Here is a 24,579-nt window from a genome sequence, read left to right as displayed (position 1 = left end):
AGGAAGGCTATCTTGAGGTTGGGCTACATGCTCCTCCTCTGTATACCCATAGTACTTCATGCATAACTCAATTGTTCACATGTGCCATATGTAGGATACTGAACTATGCTGTGTCTCTCTCTATGCCCACAAGAGGCAGTGAATGCACAGCAATTAAGAGCATCAACTATGGAGCCAGACTGCCTGCCTTTGAATCCTGGCTGTCTGACCTAGGACAACTTACTTATGTCTCCACTTAACCTGGCCTGTAAGATGGGGACAATAATAACACATAGCTCATAAGGTTCTCAAAAGATTAAAGGAGTATATTTGTATTTGTAAAGCACTCAGAACAGTCCCTAGTGCCTAGTAAATATGATGTAAGAATTTTATTTTATAAAAGTCCTGTTGAAGATAGACACTGTGTCTTTGCCCATCTTTACATTTCTTCCAAACTGGTGGCTATTACACTAGTTTAGACCAAAGGATTAGTGCCCAAATGAAGTCAGCTGCATTTATGATGGAGAAAGGGTGATGGATAGGAGACATTTTAGAGGGATAAAAATCAACAGAACAAGCTGCATAATTAGAATGAGATGTACCATAAAGAAGATAAAATTTAGGATGACAGGTTTTGGCTCCTTGATGGATATGGGATGTGGTTCTATTCACTAAGATGGAAAACAGAAGAAAAGCAAAGAAGAAAAGGAAGAGTTCTTGGCAAATTTTTAACAACAAAATATTCCATTTGATGTTTACAGAGAGAACATTAAAAAAAATAATTTGAGGGATGTCTGGGTGGCTCAGCAGTTGAGCATCTGCCTTAGGCTCAGGGCATGATTCCAGGGTCTGGGGTTGAGTCCTACATCGCACTCCCTGTGGGGAGCCTGCTTCTCCCTCTGCCTGTGTCTGTCTCTATGTCTCTTATGAATAAATAAAACCGTTAAAAACTAAATAAAAATAAATAATTAATTTGAACCTGACCAATCATGACAGAAAGCACCTTACATCTAACAGAATTTAAGCTCCATAAAGACAGGGACCTTTTCTGCTTTGTTTGCTGCTTTATTTTCAGCACCTGCAACAGTGCTTGGCACATTGTAGGTACTCACTATAAATTTGTTGAATCAATGAAGGGATGATTTAAGTAAATTTCAGCTACGTCAATTAAGCAAAAAAGAAATGAGCATCTACTATAAGCCCAATATTGTTTTAAATTCCTACAGGGGGGAAAAATTCCTACAGGGAATGCAGAAGTAATGTGATACTTCCTCTCCCACATGAATAAATTACTGTTTTGCATAACATTAGTAATCCGCTATGTTAAGCAGTATAAAATACAGCTGAGTTGTGAGAAAGATACAGTAAGGAAGGTATACTGGTGTAGAATCCAAGCCCAGCCCTGAAACATAAGATTTCAATAAGTTGAAAATAAAGAAACTCCATGGTGAGTGGTATGAATAAAGTGATGATATGATATAATATGAATGGTCACAAGAAAACTAAGAAAAAGTTTTGGTAAAGTGGGGCTACATTCTAGAGAAGTCAGAAAGAAGCAAAGGGGAAATAAAATGCCAACTCTCTCTGGGAAGACTTTCATTTACCCCATTCTTAAACAGAATTGGTTCCCTCCTTATAACTCTGAACACCACTTTCCTTCTGTCATAGCTCTTATCCCACAGATCATTACTAACTACTGGTATATGCACAAGCCTCTCTAGTGGACTATGAGCTACTGAAAGAGAGTGTGTATAGCATAGTGCCTAGGGCATAACAGAACTGTGCAGGTAAGAGAGGGAATGTATATTTAAAAAGATAGCCAAGAGATAATTTTGCAGGTGTTAGGAATAGCAGTAACATGAAACAGATAAAGATTAGCCTCTCACGGGATCCCTGGGTGGCACAGCGGTTTGGCGCCTGCCTTTGGCCCAGGGCGCGATCCTGGAGACCCGGGATCGAATCCCACGTCGGGCTCCCGGTGCATGGAGCCTGCTTCTCCCTCCTCCTGTGTCTCTGCCTCTCTCTATCTCTCTGTGACTATCATGAATAAATAAAAATTAAAAAAAAAAAAAATTTAATAAAAAAAAAAAAAAAAAAGATTAGCCTCTCACTTTACTATAGTTTTGAGTCCAATGGTAAGTAAGACTGGATAAATAAACTCAACTTCTCCCCAGACCTCTAAAACCTTAAGACTCAAATGCACTTATAAATTACTTATACAAACATTTAGGTAAAATATTTAAAAATTTGTTTCCCAGGTTTACTACTCCCAGTCTTGATAATACACAGACAATTTAAAGTAAAAATGAATACAATCTGCAAAATCAAGAAAAAGTCTTACTCAAATTCAACCAGTTCCTTTTTGCTGTGATATTTAAAAAACAAAACATCAAAAAACAGAAAAACTAAGGACTTCTATTGAGTAAGATTATATACTAATCTCAGGACATGAAAAGGTATCTCATGGTAGACAGCAGAAACATGGGCAATCTTAAGCCAAGAACATTCCTTTCCCTCGAAGCAACAAGTCTCCCAAAATTCTGGTATGATATCTTCTCCATATTTAAATTCTACATACTATTCAAAGTATGCTGGTAACTACCTGATCAAAGAGAAAAACACTATAAAGTTAACCAAACTACCTGATTATCTACTGTAGCTCTTTAAAACAGAAAAATTTCAAAAGCAATCTATCTGCCTTTATAAAACACATTTTAGAAAATTTTCAAGTGAAATTAAACTGTACTTCTGCAACAGAAAAACTTTTAGCTAAAAAATACCGAGAGCTACAACGAGATTTTGGCAGGTGCTTATTAATAAACATCAACATGCCAACGAAAGGAGTTAAGATGGCGGAGCAGTAGGGGTACCCTATGCTTGCCTCATCCCTCGAACACAGCTAGATAAATAAACATCAACATGCCCTAGCTGCACAGCAGGTGAGTTCGGCTTATAACAGTAGTGCTGCATTTGCAGCCAACAGCAATCATCATCAGGCTAAAGACAGGTTTTTCTTGTCATCTTTATTCAAGTATTTCACAGCAGTTATATTACAAATTACAGTAAATGTTCAAAATTCCAGAATTCAAAAATTAAATAATTTACTTCAAACTAATGTAAAATGAAGTCAAATGCAAAACATCAATTTAACACAATTCTAAATTAAACTATAAACCCAAAATAGACCATGGTTGATGAAGTCTACTTAATCTACAAAGTAGACATACATGACTGAAACCAAAAAGGACTCCCAAAGTCTAAATAACTGAATGTACAAAATACAAAAGATGCAGGTACAAGTCCAAATTCAATCTTACAATGTGATTACAAATAATAATTATAATAACAATGGCATTCAGCTACGGGACCTGACACTGAAGATACCTACTTAATAGCACCATAGCTGAACCAACTTAATCAAAAAATGGGAAGATATTACCACCCCACTCCCTAAAAATAAAATCCAGTAAACCTACAAATACATTGGCATATGAGAAAAATCAAGTCATGAAAGGACGTAAAACAAAACAAAAAAAAAATTAATCACAGGTGAGATTCAAGCTCAAAAACACAATTAATTCCACAGCCATCAGTTTCAACCCTAGTGCGGTTCCATCATCTTCAAAAAGCTCCCATGGTCCCCACAGCTGAGCATTAACTATTGTTGGGCTGTGCTGTGATACATATTTTACTGATCTGAGAGCAAAGTTTTACACAGGAGCTATCATTTATAATGCTCACAATAGGAAATAAGAACAGAGGTCAATTTGTACATATTTTTGCCAATGCTATACAGCAAAAATTAAGAACTTACAGAAAGGTAAACAAAATTGAGTCCACTTGGATAATTTCACAAGCTGCTTTAAACTATAGAACCACCAGATATCTGTAAAGTAAGCAAAACTGGTATAGTGTGTGGTTTTTTGGGGGGAGACAGGGGAAGGGGAGCAGAGGAGTTGATAGTTTCAGCTAATTTTTCTCCCCTTGGCATTAGACTGGCTTTCTCTTTAAGACCTAATCTGTTCAAAGTGGCAGTTCCTATCATACTGAGGTTGCCTCGTATTTCTCCATCAATATCAAGGTTAAAATAAAAAAAAAAAAAACTTGATCTTTTGGAAGCATTTTAATGCTGAACATAAATAAATTTCCCTTGTCAAACCCACTGATGGCTAAAATCTTAATTAACTTGTACAAATTTAGTAACCTACTAAGAACATGTGCGTTTTTTTTTTTCCTTTCACAAGTGCTGCTGTTACTTGAACAGAATGCTTCTGAATTAGAGTAACTGGAATAAATATTTAAAAAAAAATAGTGCAGCAAGAACCTGAGACTTGCAAAAAACCCTTTTAGCAGAAACTTGCTACAAAAAATCTGCTACATCTTATTTCATCAAATCTTTAAATTCTGTAACAATTTCCATCAAAATACAAAATGCTAATGTATTAGACAGTAAAATAGTCTGAACTGGTATGATGGTAATAAATATGAAAGAAAGCATGAAAATCCTCCCAATAATCAAATTAGAGGTTTCAAATAACCTCCCCTTTAAAATGGTTCATCGTTAATCGCACTTGCCCACCTTAAAAATACAGTGTGTCTACATGGGTAGCATCTTGAGTTATATATATGACTAACTGAATATTATGAAAACTTCATAGACTAGGTATAAAGAAAAAAAGTGGCATTAAAAAAAATTTAAGCTATAATTAGAAGGCGCAAAATGTTAATGTAAATGCAAAGAAGCACTTAAGATTACTGCAGTAGCCTGTGGCCACAGTGTGCTTTCTGCACGGGCATCCGGCACACACAAACAGCCAACAGCCGGAGACAAGGAGACAAGTACCTTAGCTTCAGCATGTAAACGGTGGCAAAGTGATTACAGGACTCTGTAAGCACTATTAGAAACTAAAATACAAAAAGCTGAGGTAGCTCAGTATCTCTGCAGTAGTCCAAGACCATTTGCTCTATTTAAAACCCAAACTACATGTGTTGCATATATTGGAAAGACACACCTGCAGCTAACGGCTATAATGAATGAAGATATCAAGCCAACTTGTCAAAATTTTCTATTTTTGTTTAAAAATTATCTGATAAAAAAATGTCACTGCATTCCCTTTGCCTCTTTGTAACTGCCTAGACTGTGTCCCCAAATTTGTAGAAAGTTTTTGTAAAACTAGTAACCCATAATTAATTTTAGGTAAGTACAATTCACAGAAATCACTCAACAAGATCCAAAATGGGTTCTAATCCAAATGAATAGTTGTGACGGTAAGCTTATGGTTAAGGGATTTAAACATTAATACTGTTATTCAAGGACCATACCAGAGCTCACCTGCACAATGCATTAAAAAAATGAATTTTATGGAGCTTCTGACAAATTCCTCTTTTCTGTCCATTTGGCAAGTCCTGGCTTTAAAACAAAACAGGAACAACTTACTATACATGAAATCATTCTTCTCTGGGAACCCAAACATGAATTGCTATTAAATTGCCACTGAGAGAGGAAAAGAATGTTACCATCTATCTAGTTTCTGGTCATCATTGTCAGCAATACTGTAAAGTGTGTAAGTTTTTTTGGTGGGCTGTGTATTATTTGTTGTTGTTTTATTATGTGTTTCTTAAACAGAAACAGACCATACAGGAAAACTTACCATTTTAGTACATTGTGTGGCTTAATGAGTGTCTTGATTGAGTTTTGAAAACAAGATAGGCATTTTATACCAAAACACCGGTTGCCTCTTAACGACAGAGTATCAAAACTTATTTTCAAGGTTGTGACCAAAAAGACATTCTAATTCATTTGCTACAAACAAGCCCATTCTTTTGTTTAGCCTTATCTTTCTCAAATGAATTAAAAGGCACATTAAAGGCAGTTCTAAAGAGCCTAATCTAATTTCATCCAGTTTCTTCAGTTTCCCACCAGAATATACCGTAGCCAACTCTAAAACAGGTTTCAGTCCATTACCCAGAGGAAAAAATAAAAACAAATATGCTAAAAGGAGTAGAAAGAAGGAAAAAGAAACCAAAACAAAACAAAACAGGTTGCCCACTGTTTAAACAACTCAACACAGTTAGAACTGCCCCATCCAGTTTCCTCGTGTTTGCTGGTCTGCTCCCTAAGAGAGAAGTCTCCAAAAGAGAGTGCACGAAAAGAGGAGCAGAAGTGAGAGCAGTTTCTGTAGCACCAAAATCTCCAATCTGTGGGGTTGTATTTTTTATTTGTGGAAAATACAACATGTTTCTGAAGTTCTGTTTGGTTCTTGTAGGCTGGTTGGTTTCAGGTACCTGAGACAATAGCACCAAATTCAACAGAGAGAAAGAATGAGTGAGAGAGCACTTTACACCAAGGCTCTGCACATAATTGGTGCAATTTGAAATCGAATGGCTCAGAAGACTGCTCTATCAGGAGCAGATTGGAGAGGATAAACCACTCATCTTGAAAAGTTCATAGGAATGTCTCAAACATATGAACTGTTCTTTCCATCTCCTACAAGGGGAAAAAAAGTGCATGTTATCTATTAAAGAAAAGACAAAAGTATTATGGGGAAATTCACTTTAAATTAACTTTTTAGAGAAAGAATTTTAGATACAAGTTAAACTTTAAGTATTTTCCTGATTATAATACCATAGCTACTCTGCAGGTTATCTGCCCTAGACACTTCCAAATGCCTATTTGATAGTTAGGCTAATGAGGATGATGCTAGCTAGTATCACTCAATAAGTTACTTATTATGCCAGATATTGTACTAAGAAATTTGTATAGATAAATAATTTGTCAGCTAATAAACAACAAAGTCAGAATCTGAATACAGGTAGCCTCACTCCAGAGCCTGAGCCCTTCCTTTACTCATTTTCCCAAAGCAAAATGAATATATTCAGGATAATGAAACTTGTACCCAAAGTAAAATGTACCTGTTCCCACTGCTATTCACTTTAATCAGAGCTGGGGGGAAAAAAAGGAGGAGGGAAAAAAAGCCAGAAAGAGTCACTGCCAACATCACAAGAAATGCCATTCACTGGTGATTTTGCTATAGATCCCTTCTTTCCCTAAACAAGGCCCCTAGATTTCAAGGTTCTAAGTCTCCCTTTGCTCCTCCACCTGCTTGCACTCACTGTCTTTGCTCTCTCTCAAATAAATAAATAAAATCTTTAAGAAAGAGAATGGTTCACCTTGAAAGTGTCTAAGCAAAAGGACAACCACTCCTTCATGTGGCCATCTCCTAAGCCTAGATCTGATGAATGAGATGATTTTTAAGTTCTCTTTAATCATTAATGGGATGGCAAACAGGTCTCACTTTCTAGGCCAACTCCCTTAACCAGCAGTGGCTGCCTACGAAGCAGCAGTAAAAAGACTTGAGGTCTTCCCCACAATCAACCCGCCCAAATGATCAGCAGTAAAGACTTGAGGCCATCCCCACAATCAACCCGCCCAAATGATACGCTCAGTGATGTCACCAATAAGCAAGGGACAAGGGAATTGTGACATGCTAAGTTCCATTTTGATAAACAAAGAATCCCAGGGATCCCTGGGTGGCTCAGCGGTTTCCGCCTGCCTTCAGCTCAGGTGTGATCCTGGAGTCCTGCGATCAAGTCCCATATCAGGCTCCCTGCATGGAGTCTGCTTCTCTCTCTGTCTCTCTGTCTCTCTCTCTCTCTGTGTCTCTCATGAATAAATACATAAAATCCTTTAAAAAAAAAATTATTCTGCAAACTCTAAGTCTTAATGAGTCTTCTAATCTTAAATCTTCAAAATATTCCTCAGTTACTTGGTGAAAGATATAGACTAAAAAATGTTTCCCTCTTTTTTCTTTGGGACAACTAAAAGCACATATTTGTTTATTCTAAGGATGAACTGAGCACTTACCTCTACAAGTTGTGATTTGTCATAATCTTTACGATGACGATAGATGCACTGACTAAGAAGAGAATATAATCTCTCAAGTTGATCAACTGCCAGATTGTTGCTTTTATCTACCAACAAATCAAGCAATTTCTAAGAAAAATTAGAAGAGAATAAAATGAAGTTTGGTTTCATTTTCATACTGAAACAGTTATATATAAATGGCCAGGCAACAGACACCATATGCTATGGTGTAACGGTGACACGTAATTTAGAAGATTCCAAGCCTTAGTTTATTACTGAGACCATTCTCTAAACCCCTCAAAACACACATAACTCTTTTTTTTTTTTTACTAGAAGCTCTAGAGTATATTCCTAATTTAAAGCAAGAGATTATCAAAACTAGTTTTATTCAACTGCCTACAAACATATTCAAATCTCTTTCCATTCATTTAAGACTGACTGGGAATAGCTAAGCTTACCTTCAATCTCTCATGATCAACTATAAGAGGTGGCATAGGCTCAGAGGGTTCTTCTGGAACCAGTTCCAGGCTTGTTGTTTTTGCCTGCTCTAAAATTAACTTACGGTATTTCTTTACTTTAGAAGCACCTACAATTGAAAAAAAAAAAAAAAAAAAAGTGCAGCAAGTAAAAGTTAAGAAAACTCAAGCTTGAACAGCTATAAATTCTTCTACCCACCATAAAAACTTTTTGGAATAAGGGTATATTCTTTAAATATTTTTTTAATGATAATTTTTTAAAATAAGTAACCCAAATTGAAGAGAAATAAACCACAACCAAGAAAGCCAACCCATGCTAGAATATCGTCTAATAAACACATCCACTTAAAGGAAGAGAAGAGCAATAGTCCCCTCTAAGTACGAACTTTTACATGTCTTCACTTTCTTTATGATAGCCATCATTTTAAAACTTGGAGCTTTCAGAACTAGAAGAGGGGAAGCAACCTAGAAAAGCAGCTACTCAAACCAAGTGAGGCCAACCTGTCTACATATCTGCCTTGCAAAGTAAAAAATAAAATAAAGTAAAATCTTCCTCAACATTAACTGAAATTTTTCTCTTTTACACTGCCCAGATTCCTATTAGAAATTGATCTGGCTTCTAACATTTTTTTCTTAAAAATACAAGTCCATTTAAAGTGTAATAGGGCCGAGTTGCCTGGGTGGCTCAGCGGTTGAGCACCTGTCTTTGGCTCAGGGTGTGATCCCCTGGTCCTGGGATGGAGTCCCACATCCGGCTCCCTGCATGGAGCCTACTTCTCCCTCTGCCTGTGTCTCTGTCTCTCTCTGTGTCTCCCATGAATGAATAAATAAATAAAACCTTTTAAAACATAAATAAAGTGTAATAGAGCTAATGATCTTTCCTACCTCAGAGTGAGTTACTATAATATTTTCCTCTCAACATCAAACTGAGACCAACTACACTGAGAAAAAAAAAAAAAAACCCAACATATTTTGAGGTGGCTAACAATAATTTGACAGTACTAGGCACCCGGAGAGATTGAATGGATAGATAGGCCATTGAGCCCTATGATACCCTAGTCAGGAATACTCTAAGAGGAGGGCAAGAAGGAAGGAACACAAACTCAAACTGTTCCAGAACTTTTTACAGGACCTGGCCACATCAACAAACGCTAAGGAAAACCTTCCCCCTCCCTCCTGTGTTAGTCCTCTTATTCCCACATCTATAAACAATTCCCTCTCATCAATGCTTGCTATACAAATAATAAAATATTTGACAAATAACCAAAATATTACCTTGGAAAACATACTTCCATGTAGCAAAGAAATTTTATCTTTCAGACAGCATCTAGAGTGAAAGCCTTTATTTATAGTTCAATTAACATAAGCTAAGTGTTTTGTTAAGACCTTAAGGATCCAGAGAACCTAGGTAGCTCCTGTGGTTGAGCATCTGCCTTTGGCTCAGGGTGTGACCCTGGGGTCCTGGGATCAAGCCCTGCATCAGGCTCCCCCTAGAGAGCCTGCTTCTCCCTCTGCCTATGTCTCTGCCTCTTTCTGTGTCTCTCATGAATAAATAAATAAAATCTTAAAAAAAAAAAAAAAAAAGACCTTACGGATACTCATTACCCTATCTATGGACATCCAGGAACCTGAGAACTTGCACTGTAATACTGCCCTGAGAGTTACAAGTAAAAAACTTCAGGTAAGGCTTTTATACAACAAATATCTTAAAGTTTTTAGATAACCAATTGAATATAATATTAATTTGAATCTTTTCTGCAAAAAAAATTAAATAAATAAATAAATAAATTAATTAAATAAATAAATAAATAAAACTTTTCTGCAAGCACACGAAAATCTCGTAGTGAAGGAACATTTTTAAAAAGGACTCCTCAGTTCATATCCAAAGCCTCATCAGGAAGCTCTCTCCCCTTCTCTCCACTTTGTCCCAGTCATTACTTAACCCAACTTTAATACATGTTTAAAGTTCTGCCTGTATGATCAATATAAATGAATACCAGAATAAATACTGCTCTTTCAACTACCTTCTATTATTAAATATTGAAGTAAAAGAAAAATTCTCAACAGGTAGCATTTAAGAATAATACACAAACATCTCTCTTTATCCATTAGGAGAATTCTAAGACTTTGAATAGTATCTTCCTACTTCTTAATTCTGCTAGAGGGCTCAAAAACTGGCAGCAAAAAAAAACTTCTCCCACATAGCTCAAATCCCAGGCTAAAGGTATATATACTCCACACAACTGAGAAAACATGACAGAATTTCAAAATATTCTAGTGTAAGAAGAGTACCTGTTCAGTATGAAAATGTATATTCAAAGAGTAGATCTCTAACTCACCCCATCTCACAACGGGTTAAAGAATGATAAACAAAGCAGGGCTAGAAACTCCCAGGCCCCCTTTTCTGCTTCTTCTTAAAAGAATCATATAGACCCTAGGAAGGCAGGGGCTCGCAGAGTGCTCTGAGTCTATGAGAACAAAGTAGATCTAACACTGTGGGTTCTTGCTGCTTCCTATACCACTGGCTTTACAAAGCAGTGGAGCCTCTTAGACTCAACATCCTGTAGATTCAACTAACAATGAATGCCTGGAATGAATATAGCTCAGTATGTGCCAGGTACAAGAAGAGGTGATTAATATACATGACTTATTTAATCCCCACAGTGACAACACTGAAGTTTAATTTAGAAGATGGAAAAACAAGGTTGGAGAGCATAAGTAACCAGCTCAAAGTCACATGATTATAATGAACAGGAGTGGTAATTTAATGTGAGCGTACATGAGCACAGTATACCACACTGCTCAGTATCCAAATCTTTTCAGTCCAGCCTACCCCACCCCAGTAATTCTTATTATAGAATTCCATCTTCTTAATATCTGTGGGTTTACTCAGCCTTTAGCCATAAATCCATTAGGATAGGAATAATAATCAGGTGGGAGGCAAAAAAAAAAAAAAAAAAAAAAAGCAGTCAGGAAAGCAACACACACACACACACACACACACACACACACAAAGGAAAGCAACTCATTTTGGACCATAACACTCTGAAATTTCTAGCAAAATTTACTAGGCATGTGTATATATACCTTCCTAGGGGAAAAAGATCAAAACCTTAACAGATTCTCAGAGGGGCATAACTTGCTTACTGACTGGGGACCAGACAAAATATGCAACTGGTGAACTCCAGACTCTCAAATTTCAGAAGATTTTTAAAAAATATTTGCTCTACCTTCTTTATCCAGTTCTGCATCTTTAACCTCCACTTCAGGACTGGGTTCTACCTTCTCATTACTGCTACATTCCAGGGCCTCTAGTTTCTCAGGATCATCTCCAGGATGTTCATTCAAAGTTTCTGGTTTTTCTTTTGACTGGTCCTCTGGGACAACCTTTTGTTCGGAACTACATTTGTCTCCACTACCACAGAAAGAAACTACTTCAGCTTTGCCATTTTGACACTCCAGAACTGGTATTCCTTCGAAACTGTCAGTGGAGGCCTCACCATTTAGACAGCTTCCTTTGAGGAAAGGCTCTTTCCTAGATGTCTGTTCTGGATTTAGAGAACCGCTGCTATTGACAAGCAGAGACTCATTTGAACTTTCCTCTTCAGCAGATGCAAAGTTCTCCTTTGTGCCTTCTCCATTGTCAAGCCTCTGCCCCTGGTCCATGTCCATGATGTCACACGATGATTCGTCATTGGTCATAGAGAGGTCTCCGGTCTCTTCTCCATTTTCTTCATGGCAGTCAGTGCTTACCTCAAACTCTCCATTCTCTAGTAACTTCCTGTCCTCCGTATGGTTCTCATAGTCTGCAAATTTGGTGTCTTCTTCATCTTTTTTTAAATTATTGACTTTCCTTTTCTTAATAATTCCTTTACCCCACTGTGATCGCCGCCTTGATTTTCTCCGAACTCGAACTATTTTAGAGAGAAGGAAAACAGGTATGTAGAACAGATATGTAGAAACAGATACATACAGAGAAATAAAACAGAGTGCAAAACTTGTTTTACAAATGTTCGCTATTTAAGACTCAAAAGAAAGTAAACCCATACCAATGTAATACACAAGAATTACTTAGCTCCTGACATCTATGCTGACTAATCCTCACAACCTATGAGCAGAATGAATAAGAAGTCAGGGATGATTTCTGAAGAATGAACTTTTTTAAAATTTGAGTTTGAGTTTATCCAGCATTAATTTTTTTTCTATTATCCTTGATTCTGTTCTACAGCTGTTCCGAATTCCTAACATCTGGGGCCAAGCATATAATATGTACATTTACGGAATAACTGACCACATTACCAGGCTACCTAGAAAATTGGAGGCCATAGCCCTGGATTTCCACCAGGAAAATGAGTGCTTTGCCAACAAAATCATCCAAAAGCTCCTACGCAATGAAAGAAAGTGAATATATGATCCAGTATACCAAGACAGAACAGTTACTGGTGTCCCACAAAGAACTATCCACTGTCTCTCCTTACAGAAGAAGGAATCACTCCCAATAAGTACGGTAGTGGAGAGAAACCCTTTGAAGCTTATAGAGACAATGGTTTGACAACTGGTTAGCCTCTTCTACTATAAATGGTTCACCAAGTAGGATCAATTGGTTTCACAGCTGTTATTTGAAAATATGTAAAAAGAGGGGGACACTGGGTGGCTCAGTTGGTCAAGTGTCTGTCTCCTCCTGATTTCAGCTCAGGTCATGATCTCAGGGTCCTGAGATAACGGCCAGCATTGGGCTCTGAGCTCAGCACAGAGTCTACTTGTCCCTCTCCCTCTGTTCTTCCCTCTGCTCACATGCTCCCTTTCTCAAATAAATAAACAAAATATTTTGAAAAAAGAAGAAAATGTGGTAAAAAAAAAAAAAAAGCCCTCTGCTATCAAGGCAGCAACATTAACAAAATGTTGAAAATAAATATTTGGTCAGTGATGTGCAAAGGAAGACCTACAGAAGTTGTAAAGACTATATTTAACTTTAGATGCCAGAAACTGTCATGAGCTTTAGGAGTACTTCCAGTAACAAAGAGTCCAGGAATCTTTAATTCCACATATATGTGTTTTTTTTCACATATATGTGTTTATATATGTTTTCATCCTTTCATCTTTAATCTTTACTGAGTCTCTGTAAAGACACCAAGGTATTCACAAGGAATTGACAAATATTGTTAAAAATACTACTTTTCTTTCTTATCTAAGAATAAATCTACTAAAGGTTTCTGAAATCATTTCCCAAATTCAAGTTAGTCATTTGGTTCAAAATATATTTTGCCTCCAAAATCGTATCATTAGGATCATCTATCCATTCCTTTTCCCCTAATTTCTGTTTTCCTAACTTATACTTACAGGGTAATTAGAGAAGAACATTCAGCATTAGTTTACTGTTAAAACCTGTATATAAGCAAAAGTGATGGGCATCTGTAAGCATTCCATTAGGTATATGAAAAACTAATCCAGTTCACATTAAAAATGAAAAAAAAAATTCAGCCTCCCCTTTCTCTAAAAGGTAGAGCTGTTAGGTTTCTACCACCTGACAACTCATTACAAACACTGTGACCTTACTTATTCTCCAGCCATGCAACCAAAGCACAAAAGGTTCCCCTTCTCTTTCCTCACTAAGCTGTCAAACTCTAGAGCAAGAAGAGCTGAACTCTGTTCAATCAAGAGCCAGCTCAATTATGTGATCTGTAGTACACTAAGCAAAGGCTTAGACGGCCTACTGAAGCAAGTTTATTTCTAACACTTTCATCCCAGCTGAGAACAAAGAAAATGTTCTCATTTGGGAAGAGGTCAAAATAGAGAGATTTCCCTCCTCCTTACATAATAATTTCTAATGGTGAGTATGATTTTGGTAAAATAGAGAAATTGATCATATAAGCTCCAAAAGAATGGGGATTTTTGTTTTAGGCGCTGCTATATCTCCACAGCACTTGGCATGTGGTAGTAGCATCCATTTACGGAACTAATCTTGCACATATTGCTTCCTTTTACAAGGGCGCTTTGTGTGAAAAACCAATACAGGAGGCACAATCTTTAGAGTCAATTTTTATAGCCTCTCTGAGCTTGTTTCCAAAACTAAGACCTTAGAAAAGCAACTCTCCCTTAGGGATATTTAGATTTATAATTCAAGGAAATTAATGTAAAAGAGACAAATGATGAGTCACATATGCCATCTACTGGTAAGAGAAAACAAAATTCACATTTGTAGATTAAAGTTACATTTTAACGTTTAAAGGAACTTACACTACTTAAAGCCAATTTTCAATAATGGGTTTTAGTAAATATTTATATCAGGTGCAGAGAATGTACAGGCCTTCAAGGTTTAAATTAGAGTGCTACATTATATAATCCAGGTCATGATCCAAGATATAAATAACTACACCAAATAGCTTTAATCAGTTTCATGGAAACAAATGTACCACTAAGTCCTTCAAATTTTCTCACGTTTGAGTATCATTTATCACAAAGAGAAGAGCTTAAAAAAAAGAGAGAGAGAGTCTGGTTCATTCATTCAAATTCAGTGCCACTGGTGAAAGAATCTATTATGGCCAGCCTTACTGACAGTTTCAATAGTACAACCACCTTTATACCAGACTAGCATATACCTTCTAAGGGTGGCTACCTAGGCGAAACATATGGACTATATTAGGAAGATGCTGTGTTCGTTAACAATGGTCTTTCAGAAATCTTATAAATCACCATGTACGAGGAAAACTGAAGAAAACCTAGAACACTGAATTTTCCCTTTCTAAACATATCTCACTTAAAACTACATTAAAAAGGCTGTATAGATTCTTCAAACTGAGCACAAGATATTCTTTTAGGAAAATCAACTTCCTACTGTCACAATGGCCACTCTCTTAAGTCAAAGTTGCCATTTTCCACCATAGAGAGAACATCCTATATATTACACAGCAAAGGTTTAGGGCTGGAGGCAGGAGTGGATAGAAAGTCTGTTGGCTCCACATCTCTGTCCAAAAACCAAAGTTTAAAGCTGAAAGTATTCAAACCTAGTTCAGTGAACAGCAGCAAGGACTGAAATGTAGATAGAAAAGAGCAAATGCAGTTACAGAAGTAGACTTCTGATTCCACATCCTACTGACAAGCTCTTCACCTCTGAACAGAGAGAAGACCTGAGGGAACACAGCAGCACCTGGTTTGTGTCCCCAGCTCCTAACAAATTTGCATCCTTCTCAGCTGTTCCCACTACTGGATAACATGGTCTCAAACACTCACATGCACATTTATTTGCAGAGTTATGCCAAACATCCAATGGATTTCTTTGTTTGTGCCGAAATGCCTCTTCAACTCTAGTTTCTGTCTTCCGAGCTCCAGTGCCATGAGGATTTATTTGTTCTGCTGTTACTGATAAGCCTGCAGGCAGAAGATAAGCAACACCTATTTAAATATTCCCAGCTACATAAACCAACAAGGTAAAAAAAAAAAAAAAAAAAAAAGTCTGAAATACAGAACCAAGTTTTAGTCATTAATTACACCTGGACAGTTCATAATTCAGATGAAAACAGTACCTTTTGTTTTAAGATAGTAAAGAAACTAGATATAAAATCTTAACAAAATAACCTAGCAGCCCATGCTTAACACTTAATCCCCAAAGGAACCCTATATTTGCTTGGTTTAATTTACAAAACTACACATTCTTATGACTGTAGGACAATAGTAATATATTGTCTAACAGGGGATCCCTATCCCTAGGTGGCTCAGCGGTTTAGTGCCCGCCTTCAGCCCAGGACGTGATCCTGGAGTCCTGGGATCGAGTCCCACATCGGGCTCCCTGCATGGAGCCTGCCTCTCCCTCTGCCTGTGTCTCTGCCTCTCTCTCTCTTTCTCTGTGTCTCGCATGAATAAATAAATAAAATCTTTAAAAATATATATATATTGTCTAAAAGTTATTATTTCTGCCATCTTAGAATGTGTGTTTGTTAGACCATTAAACCCCATTCACAAGAACTGTTTTCATCTGGTATTAGCTGTCTGTCACACCACATTGCAGTAAGTTTGGTTTTCCTACACTGATCTTTCTAAGAAAAACCACCCCAGCTCATTTTCCCTCACTAGACTTGTCTCTTCTATATGGTCATTAAATGGTGTTTCTCAGGGTTGTCTCTGGAATTTCTTTTCTTCTCGCTCTGATCTATACCTTCTACCAAAAAGTATCATTCATGCCTTCAGTTTCTATCACCATTATATAATAATTCCCACATCTACCTATTTAGCCCAAGCATCTCTTGAGCTTCTGACCCATACATTCAATTGCCTATCTTATGTATCCAACTGGATATCCTAATGATGGGTCAAATTAAAGGTAATTAGTTTATCCTTCCCCACCAAAAAACCTGTTCAAAAGAAAAAAAACAAAAAACAAAAAACCCTATTTCCAGTGAGATATTCCCCTATCTCTGTTGGTAGTATTAATAACTACTAAGTCACTGAACCTGTAAAATGGGCAGCCAATTTTGACTCTTCCTTCCCTTCCCAATGGCCTCCAATCATGCTCCCAAATCTCTCCTGCATTGATCCTATATCCATTCCCATTTCACGAATTAAAACTCTGCACAAGTCCAACAACTTTTCCCCCCAAATGCTTTATTGAGGTGCAACTTACATAATAATAAAAAAAAAATCACTCATCTGAAGCATACTGATTTTTTTTTTTAAGCATACTGATTTTTAGTATAGTTACAGAGCTATGCAATCACCACAGCAGCCCAATTTTTGGTAAACTATCCCAGGCCCCAGCGAATCTACTTTTTGTCTCCACATACTTCACAAAAGAACGTTTCATATAAACGGAATCACACAAAACAGGTGGTCTTTTATAACTGGATTCTTTCACTTAGGATAATGTTCCTATGTTCACCTATGTTGTACCATGTATCAGTAGTTTGTTCCTTTTTATGACTGAGCAGTATGCCATTGTATGATACACTGTTTTGCTTACCCATTCACTGGTTGATAGGCATTTGCATTGTTTCCAGTTTTTAGTTGTTATGAACAGTCTCTATATAAGCATATGTTTTCATTTATCTTGGGTTGTTTCCAGGAGTAGAATCACTGGGTCATATGGTAAATGTTATGCTTAATTTTTCAGAAACTGCCAAACAGTCTTCCAAACTGGCTCCAACAGTTTCGACTGGTCCATCCTTCTATCCTGCCACATTGACCTTGCTATTTCCTACTGCCAAAGCAATTTACCAATTCCACAGCTTAAAATATTTCAGTAACTCATATTGACTATGGCAATGGTTCTCAAACTTTAGTGTACAAAAAAACCACTTGAATAGTTTGTTAAAGTATAGATTTCTCAGCCTTACTACTCTCAGAGAATCTAATTCCCTAAGTCTAATAAGCTGATGTGGGTGTTAGGCACACATATTTTAAAAAACACTGACCTACAGGATAAAGTCTTAAGCTCCTTAGCATTGGCATCAACTCATTCAAATATTTATAGGACAGATTCTAGGGACTGCAGTAGAGCTATGAACAAACCATTCACAACACTTCTATTCCAAATAAGGGAAAGAGACCAAAAAAAAAAAGACAAAATGCTATGTGCTATGGTGACCAGAGCCTATTTTAAATTAGGTGACCAGGGAGGGCCTAAGAAGTAGGGAAAAAAGCTTCTTAATTTCAATGTCCTGGACTCAGCTCACCTCTTGAGATTTCCCATTCTGCACAGCTTCAGCAATACCACACAGTTTGCAGTTCTTCAAATATATCATGTTATTTCACATCTCTGTGCTTTTACATATGCTATTAATCTGCTCTGGTTACAAATACCTCCCCCTCCTCTGTCACTACCTCTCTTTTTCCACTCCACTAGAGACAACACTCCTATATATTCATTCCCCAAACTCTGGATGAAATACACTGAGATCCATAACAGGAAGTCTCCTCCTCCGCACTATAAACATGTTTCAACCAACTCATATACTTCAACTGTATTGGTTTGTTTTATAATTCTGTCTCCTACTGAGTTCCTCAAGGACAGGATTATACACTGAACAAACCACATTTGCTAATTCTGTTAGTTTTATATTAACAGAACTGCACATAAACGTCAATAGGGAAAACAAAAACAATATTCCTAAAAACTTTTAAAAAGTAAACCCTCTATGATATGAAAGTCTATCTAAATCCTTTAAGAATAAAAATCATTAACAGATACACTCCTACAAAAAATTTTTCACTAAAAAGAATTTTATTTCTGTAATTTGCACCTCTGTACTCACTAAAACTTTCCCAGAAAGTAAAATTTTAAAATACCTTTGAGAATTTACATGACACATTAGTACCAAAATATATAAAGTGTGTGCCTCAGTATAGATTATTTTCATAATGTCAGCAATCCTAAAGAAACATCATTCAGTAACAATGATTCTTGGTCTTCAGAAGCAAGTTCATTTCTATAAACTTACCTCTTTTTATTCTAGCTTCCTTAATTTCTTCACAGAGTTTATTAAATTCTGGATCCAATTCAGCTGCAATGATGGCATGTGCTGTGTCCTTCAGGGTACAAGCCCTATGCCTAATTATTTTATCTGTTAAAAAAGTTGGTATACTTTATTATATAGATAAATGAAATAACATTAACAAAGGGTATCTTAAAAAGAGAAAGAAAAGAACACAAACATTTAAATAAAACTGTAAAAAGCACTTCCAGGTGAGAAACAGGTTCATTTAAATGATGAGTAAAAAATATAATAAGCTATTTAGTAACCTTGATAATTCTCTGAGAACTGTATTTTTTAAGAACTTCAAAGTACAAGTGACTCCTGCACAACAAAGGGATTAGAGGTGCCAACTCTCCACACAGTCAAAAACCTGTAACTTTTGACACCCCCCCCAAAATTTACTAGTAATAGTAAATAGCAATAGTAATGCTGACCAGAAGTCTTATAGATAACATAAATAGTCCATTAACACATATCCTGTATGTTAAATGTATCATATACTGTATTCTTACAATACAGCTAAAGAAATGGAAATGGTAAGAAAATCGTAAGAGAAAATACATTTATAGTACTGTACTGCATTTACAAAAAAAAAAAAAAAGATCCATGTATAAGTGGGACCTCTGTAGTTCAAACTGTGCTGTTCAGGTTCAATTGTACTAATAAGCCTATTTAACAAATCATTATCTCAAAGACACAAAACTTGATTTTATGTTTTAAAAAACAAAAACATGATTTTCAATAAAAATTTTAAGTGATTCGGAGAATATTCACCATACGCCCAGTACCAGAGTTTCTATAGATGGATATTGAGATTTCAGAAAACCTTACATAATTTTCTCCATAAGTGAAAACTGGTCAAAACTGTGAAGAATATAATATATCCTAAGTAAAACTAACTTATTAAAAATCTGTGACAGAAACAAAAAATATAGCAAGTACTCTAAGCCAAAAACTACAAGACGGTATATAAATTGTAGGTAGATCCAGGAAAGAAATACACACACTTTTAGGTAGACCACACCTGATGTTTACATTAAGTCTCTGCTTTACATTAATCGAAAAGCCCGCATTCATGAAAAATACAACATAAAAAGTGCTCCCAAGAGCTACGCAACTCTGAAATATTAAAAGTCAAGTCAAGAGGTGCCTGAGTGGCTCAGTAAGGTAAGCATCTGACTCTTGAGTTTGTCTCAAGTCATGATCTCAGGGTCCTGAGATCAAGCCCCACAATGGGCTTGCACTCAGCAAGGAGTCTGAGTAGGAAGTCCCTCTCCCTCTGCTCACCCTCCTTTTCTCTCTTAAACAAATAAATAAAATCTGTGGTTAGAATACAATAAACAAGAGATAAATGGGAATCTGTATTTAAAGGATTCAGGCCTTATCCTAAGAGCAATGAAAAGTCATTGAAAAGATCAGAACTAAGAAGTAACATGATTTAAATGACCATCTTCGGGCAGCTCGGTGGCTCAGTGGTTTAGCGCTGCCTTTAGTCCGGGGCATGATCCTGGAAACCCAGGATCGAGTCCCAGGTCCAGCTCCCTGCATGGAGCCTGCTTCTCCCTCTGCCTATGTCTCTGCCTCTCTCTCTCATGAATAAATAAATAAAATCTTTTAAAAAAAAAAAATAAATAAACATCTTCAAAAGATCATCTCTAGGGACGTCTGGGTAGCAGTGTCAGTAAAGCAACCAAGTCTTGATTTCGGCTCTGGTCATGATCTCAGGGTCACAGGATTGAGCTCCACACTGGGCTCCATGCCCAGTGGAGAATCTGCTTGTCCCCCTCCCTCTGCTCTACCCCTCTCTCTCTAAGAAATAAAATTGTAAAAAAAAAAAAAAGTCATCTCCAGCCATTATCTGGAAACTAATGGAGGGGTCACAAATAAAAACAGGAAACATAATCAGAAGGCTCTTTTTTTAGTGAGAGAGAAGAACAAATTGAATGAGGGTGGGGGTGGTGAAAAGGAGAAGATTATGGATTTGAAATACGTTCTCAAGGACACAACTTGATGATGAAGTATGAGATGAGGTATGTATCAAGGATCATGGTCTAGCTTCTTGCATGAAAAATGGGAAAATGGAAGTAATACTTTCAAATATGCAAATAACGAGAGAATAAATAGAAGAGGAAAAAAGTCAAAAATTAAAGTTTAAAGAGTTTATTTCGATGTGTGTAAAAAATATCCAAAAAGAGATATCATGAATATATGGAAATAAATGAATACAGATCTCAAGAATCTATGACCAAAAAACCACAACTGTGCAATCTGAATTTATTATTTAACATCCTGTACTTTCCTAAGTCTTAAAAAAAAAAAAAAAAGATCTATTACAGTAACAGAAGAGATATATTAAATTGCATATATTTAAAGTATACATTTTGGGGGCACCTGGGTGGCTCAGTCAGCTAAGAATCTGTCTTCAGCTCAGGTCATGATTTCAGGGTCCTGAGATCAAGCCCTGCATCGGGATCCATTCTCAGCAGGGAGTTGTTTCTCCCTCTCCTTCTGCCTGCTGCTCCCCCTACTTGTGTTCTGTCAAATAAAATCTTAAAACAAAAAAAGTATACATTTTGATCACACCAAAAAGAATAAAATACTCAGGAATAAACTTAACCAAAGAAGTGAAACACCTTTGCTTTGGAAAATATAAAACACTGATGAAAGAAACTGAGGATGATATACATAGATGGAAAGATATTCCATGTTCATGGATTGGAAGAATATTGCTAAAATGTCTACACTATTCAAGGCAATCTGCAGAGTCAACACAATCTCTATCAAAATACCAAAAACATTTTTCACAAAACTAGAACAAATAATCCTAAAATGAGTATGGAACCATAAAAGACCCCAAGTAGCTAAGCAGTCTTTGAGAAAGGAAAACAAAGCTGGAGGTTTGTCTGAAATCACAATTCCAGATTTCAAGATGTAATACAAAGCTGTAAGAACTGAAACAGTATGGCACTGTCACAAAAACAGACACAGAGATCAATAGTACAGGATAGAAAGCACAGAAATATAACTCACACTTATATGGTCAATTCATCTGTGACAAAAGAGACAAGAATATACACGGGGAAAACACAGTCTCTTTAACAGTGTTGGGAAAACTGGACAGCTACATGCACAAGAATGAAATTGGACCACTTTCTTACATCATACACAAAAATAAACTCAAAATGGATTAAAGACTTAAGTGTAAGACCTGAAACCATAAAATTCCTAGAACAGAACAAGGACAGTAAATTCCCTGACATCAGCCTTAGCAACATTTTTCTAGATATGTCTCCTCAGGCAAAGGAAACAAAAGCAAAAATAAGCTACTGAGACTATACCAAAATAGACCATTTATTTTCAATGTGATTTATGTGATTATTAGTAAAGTTGCTATTTATTTTCCACTTGTTCCCTTTTCCTTTTTTTCTTACTTCTTCTGGATGTGTACTTATTTATGATCCTATTTTATCTCTGTTGGTTTATTAGCTCTAAATATTTGCTGCACTATTCCTAGTCCTCTGTGAGCTTCAAGGATATTTCCTTTCTCTGGTCTGAGATAGTTTCCTCATATGTATACACCAATCAGTGTTCAGCTCAAGACTGGAAGAGATCCACTGCAGATCTCCAGAGTGTTCTCTCTGTACAGCTTGCTTTCTTTCTGCCCTGAGAACTCTACCTACTTTGCCCTCCTTACATTTCCAGCTGTCTCTGTAATTCAGGTAGACTTCCTCTGCCTGGGTTTTTCCTTCCTATACCGTAGTCTGGAAACTCTCGACGCAACTAGGGCTCAACCTGTAGTTTCTCATCTTTTGGGGAATACTAGCCTTTGTTTCCTGATATCCGGTGTCTTCAAAATTGTTTTTTCATACATTTTGTTCAGTTTTTTTCATCGTTTCAGGTAGGAGGATAAATTCGGTCCCTTTTATTCCATCACAGCCAAAATCAGAAGTCTCCTGATAACTTTCAAACATCCTTTGAGAACCAAACTATAATGGCTATTTAAAAATCCAAAGTAGGGGACACCTGGGTGGTTCAGCGGTTGAAGGTCTGCCTTTGGCTCAGGGCGTGATCCCAGGGTCCTGGAATGAAGTCCCATGTCAGGCTCCCTGCATGGAGGCTGCTTCTCCCTCTGCCTGTGTCTCTGCCTCTCTTTCTCTGTGTCTCGAATGAATGAATGAATGAATGAATGAATGAATGAATATAAAAATAATGAAAATCCAAAGGAGGATGTACCTTAATTTTTCAAAATTATTGTTCCATTGTTATAAGTCTTAAGTTGCTTCAAATTTTACCTATTACACATAAAAACCTACAATGAACATCCTTAGAAGTAGCTGTACTTTCAAGCTGATAATACAATATTCGTGGTGCACATGCCACTGGCTTTCTACCTCAGCTTGAAAAAGCTAAGAGGCAAGATTAAATCTAAAGCCATGTATCAAAAAAAATAAAAATAAAAAAATAAAGCCATGTATCTGGCAAATTATCACTCTAAAATAACTCAACAGTCTTTCTTTTTAAATGTATGCTTCCTGCTCACATTCCATCCCCAATTAAATGGGGAAGGAAGGAAAGAAAGAAGGAAGGAAGGAAGGAAGGAAGGAAGGAAGGAAGGAAGGAAGGAAGGAAAAAAGAAAGAAAAGAAAAGAAAAGAAAAGAAAAGAAAAGAAAAGAAAAGAAAAGAAAGAAAAGAAAAGAAAAGAAAAGAAAAGAAAAGAAAAGAAAAGAAAAGAAAAGAAAGAAAAGAAAAGAAAAGAAAAGAAATCCATAAAAATTTCCCATTGATCTGAAGGATAATGAATTTATTCTGAAGAGCATCTGCATTTGATGAGGAAACAGTGTTTTTCATGTGCTTACCATTATAATTATTTTTAATCATTCTTAGGTTAGAATTGCATCTATGTTTTATACACAGCAACAAATCGTAAGTTTATAGAACATTAAAAGTAGAAGAGATGTGATGTCTTCAAACTTCATCTTTTTCAAGAGGTAGGGGGGTCATCTTAGATCCTTATAAGCATGTGATAAAAATGAAAAATCACACATGTATACAATTTGGGGTGTTATTGTTCAGAGATGCTCGCATGGACATCAGTCTTAAAATCCTTACTTTAAACAGTGCTTTAAGATATAAACTACAGGGCAACTCTCTCGAGTCCCCTCTCTCCCTCTTCAGGAGCTTTTGTACTATCACTCAATAAACTTTGCTTTACTGACCACCAAAAGTTTAAAAATAAATAAAATATAAGCTATATGTTTACCAGTTCTTTAGTCTCATACTTTATGATCTTAAGATTCTCAAAATCCATGTAATTTGACAATAACAAGCACAGCAAAAAACCACACACACTAGCTTTGAGGACAGAACCCAAGCCATTCAGTTGTGCCATATAACATTTGTGGGTTTGCACAAATTACATAACCTCTGAGCCCCAATAATAAAAAACTATTGGTTATTAGGGCAAATTGAGGAGAATCTATAAAATTAATAGAATCACTACTTTTCTCAACATCCGAAAAACAAATAATCCAGTCAAGAAATGAGAAGACATGAAAAGCCATTTCTCCAGAGAAGACATGCGAATGGCCAATAGACACATGAAAAAATGCTCAACATCACTCAGCATCAGGGAAATCTCAACCACAATGAGATACCACCTCACACTGATCAGAATGGCTAAAATTAACAAGTTAGGAAACAACAGATATTGGCAACGATGCAGAGAAACGGGAACGCTCACACACTGTTGATGGGAATGCAAGCTGGTGCAGCCACTCTGGAAAACAATACGGA

At 36.5% G+C, this 24,579-nt stretch overlaps 1 protein-coding gene across 4 annotated transcripts in view; it reads right to left on the bottom strand.

Annotated features, from left to right (window-relative positions):
* Positions 1-2,987: 2,987 nt before the first annotated feature.
* The window catches only part of ATAD2B (ATPase family AAA domain containing 2B), a 153,955-nt gene continuing 132,363 nt past the window's right edge, over positions 2,988-24,579 (bottom strand). For 2 of the 4 annotated variants that reach the window (XM_072767583.1, XM_072767584.1), the window contains exons 23-28: positions 18,750-18,872; positions 15,550-15,687; positions 11,550-12,233; positions 8,302-8,429; positions 7,844-7,972; positions 2,988-6,466 (exon numbers count right to left, since the gene is read on the bottom strand). In XM_072767583.1, the coding sequence (XP_072623684.1) occupies positions 6,425-6,466; positions 7,844-7,972; positions 8,302-8,429; positions 11,550-12,233; positions 15,550-15,687; positions 18,750-18,872 (1,244 nt within the window). In that variant the 3' untranslated portion in view covers positions 2,988-6,424. Of the gene's footprint in view, positions 6,467-7,552; positions 7,973-8,301; positions 8,430-11,549; positions 12,234-15,549; positions 15,688-18,749; positions 18,873-24,579 lie in introns of those variants that run through there. The other 2 variants (XM_072767581.1, XM_072767582.1) reach the window with 1 other exon arrangement.

The sequence above is a fragment of the Vulpes vulpes genome, chromosome 8 (assembly GCF_048418805.1).
Source record: "Vulpes vulpes isolate BD-2025 chromosome 8, VulVul3, whole genome shotgun sequence".
Classification (NCBI taxonomy): Eukaryota; Metazoa; Chordata; class Mammalia; order Carnivora; family Canidae; genus Vulpes; species Vulpes vulpes.
Note: the sequence above shows the minus strand (reverse complement) of the source record. Positions and strands in the feature narration are given on the sequence as shown.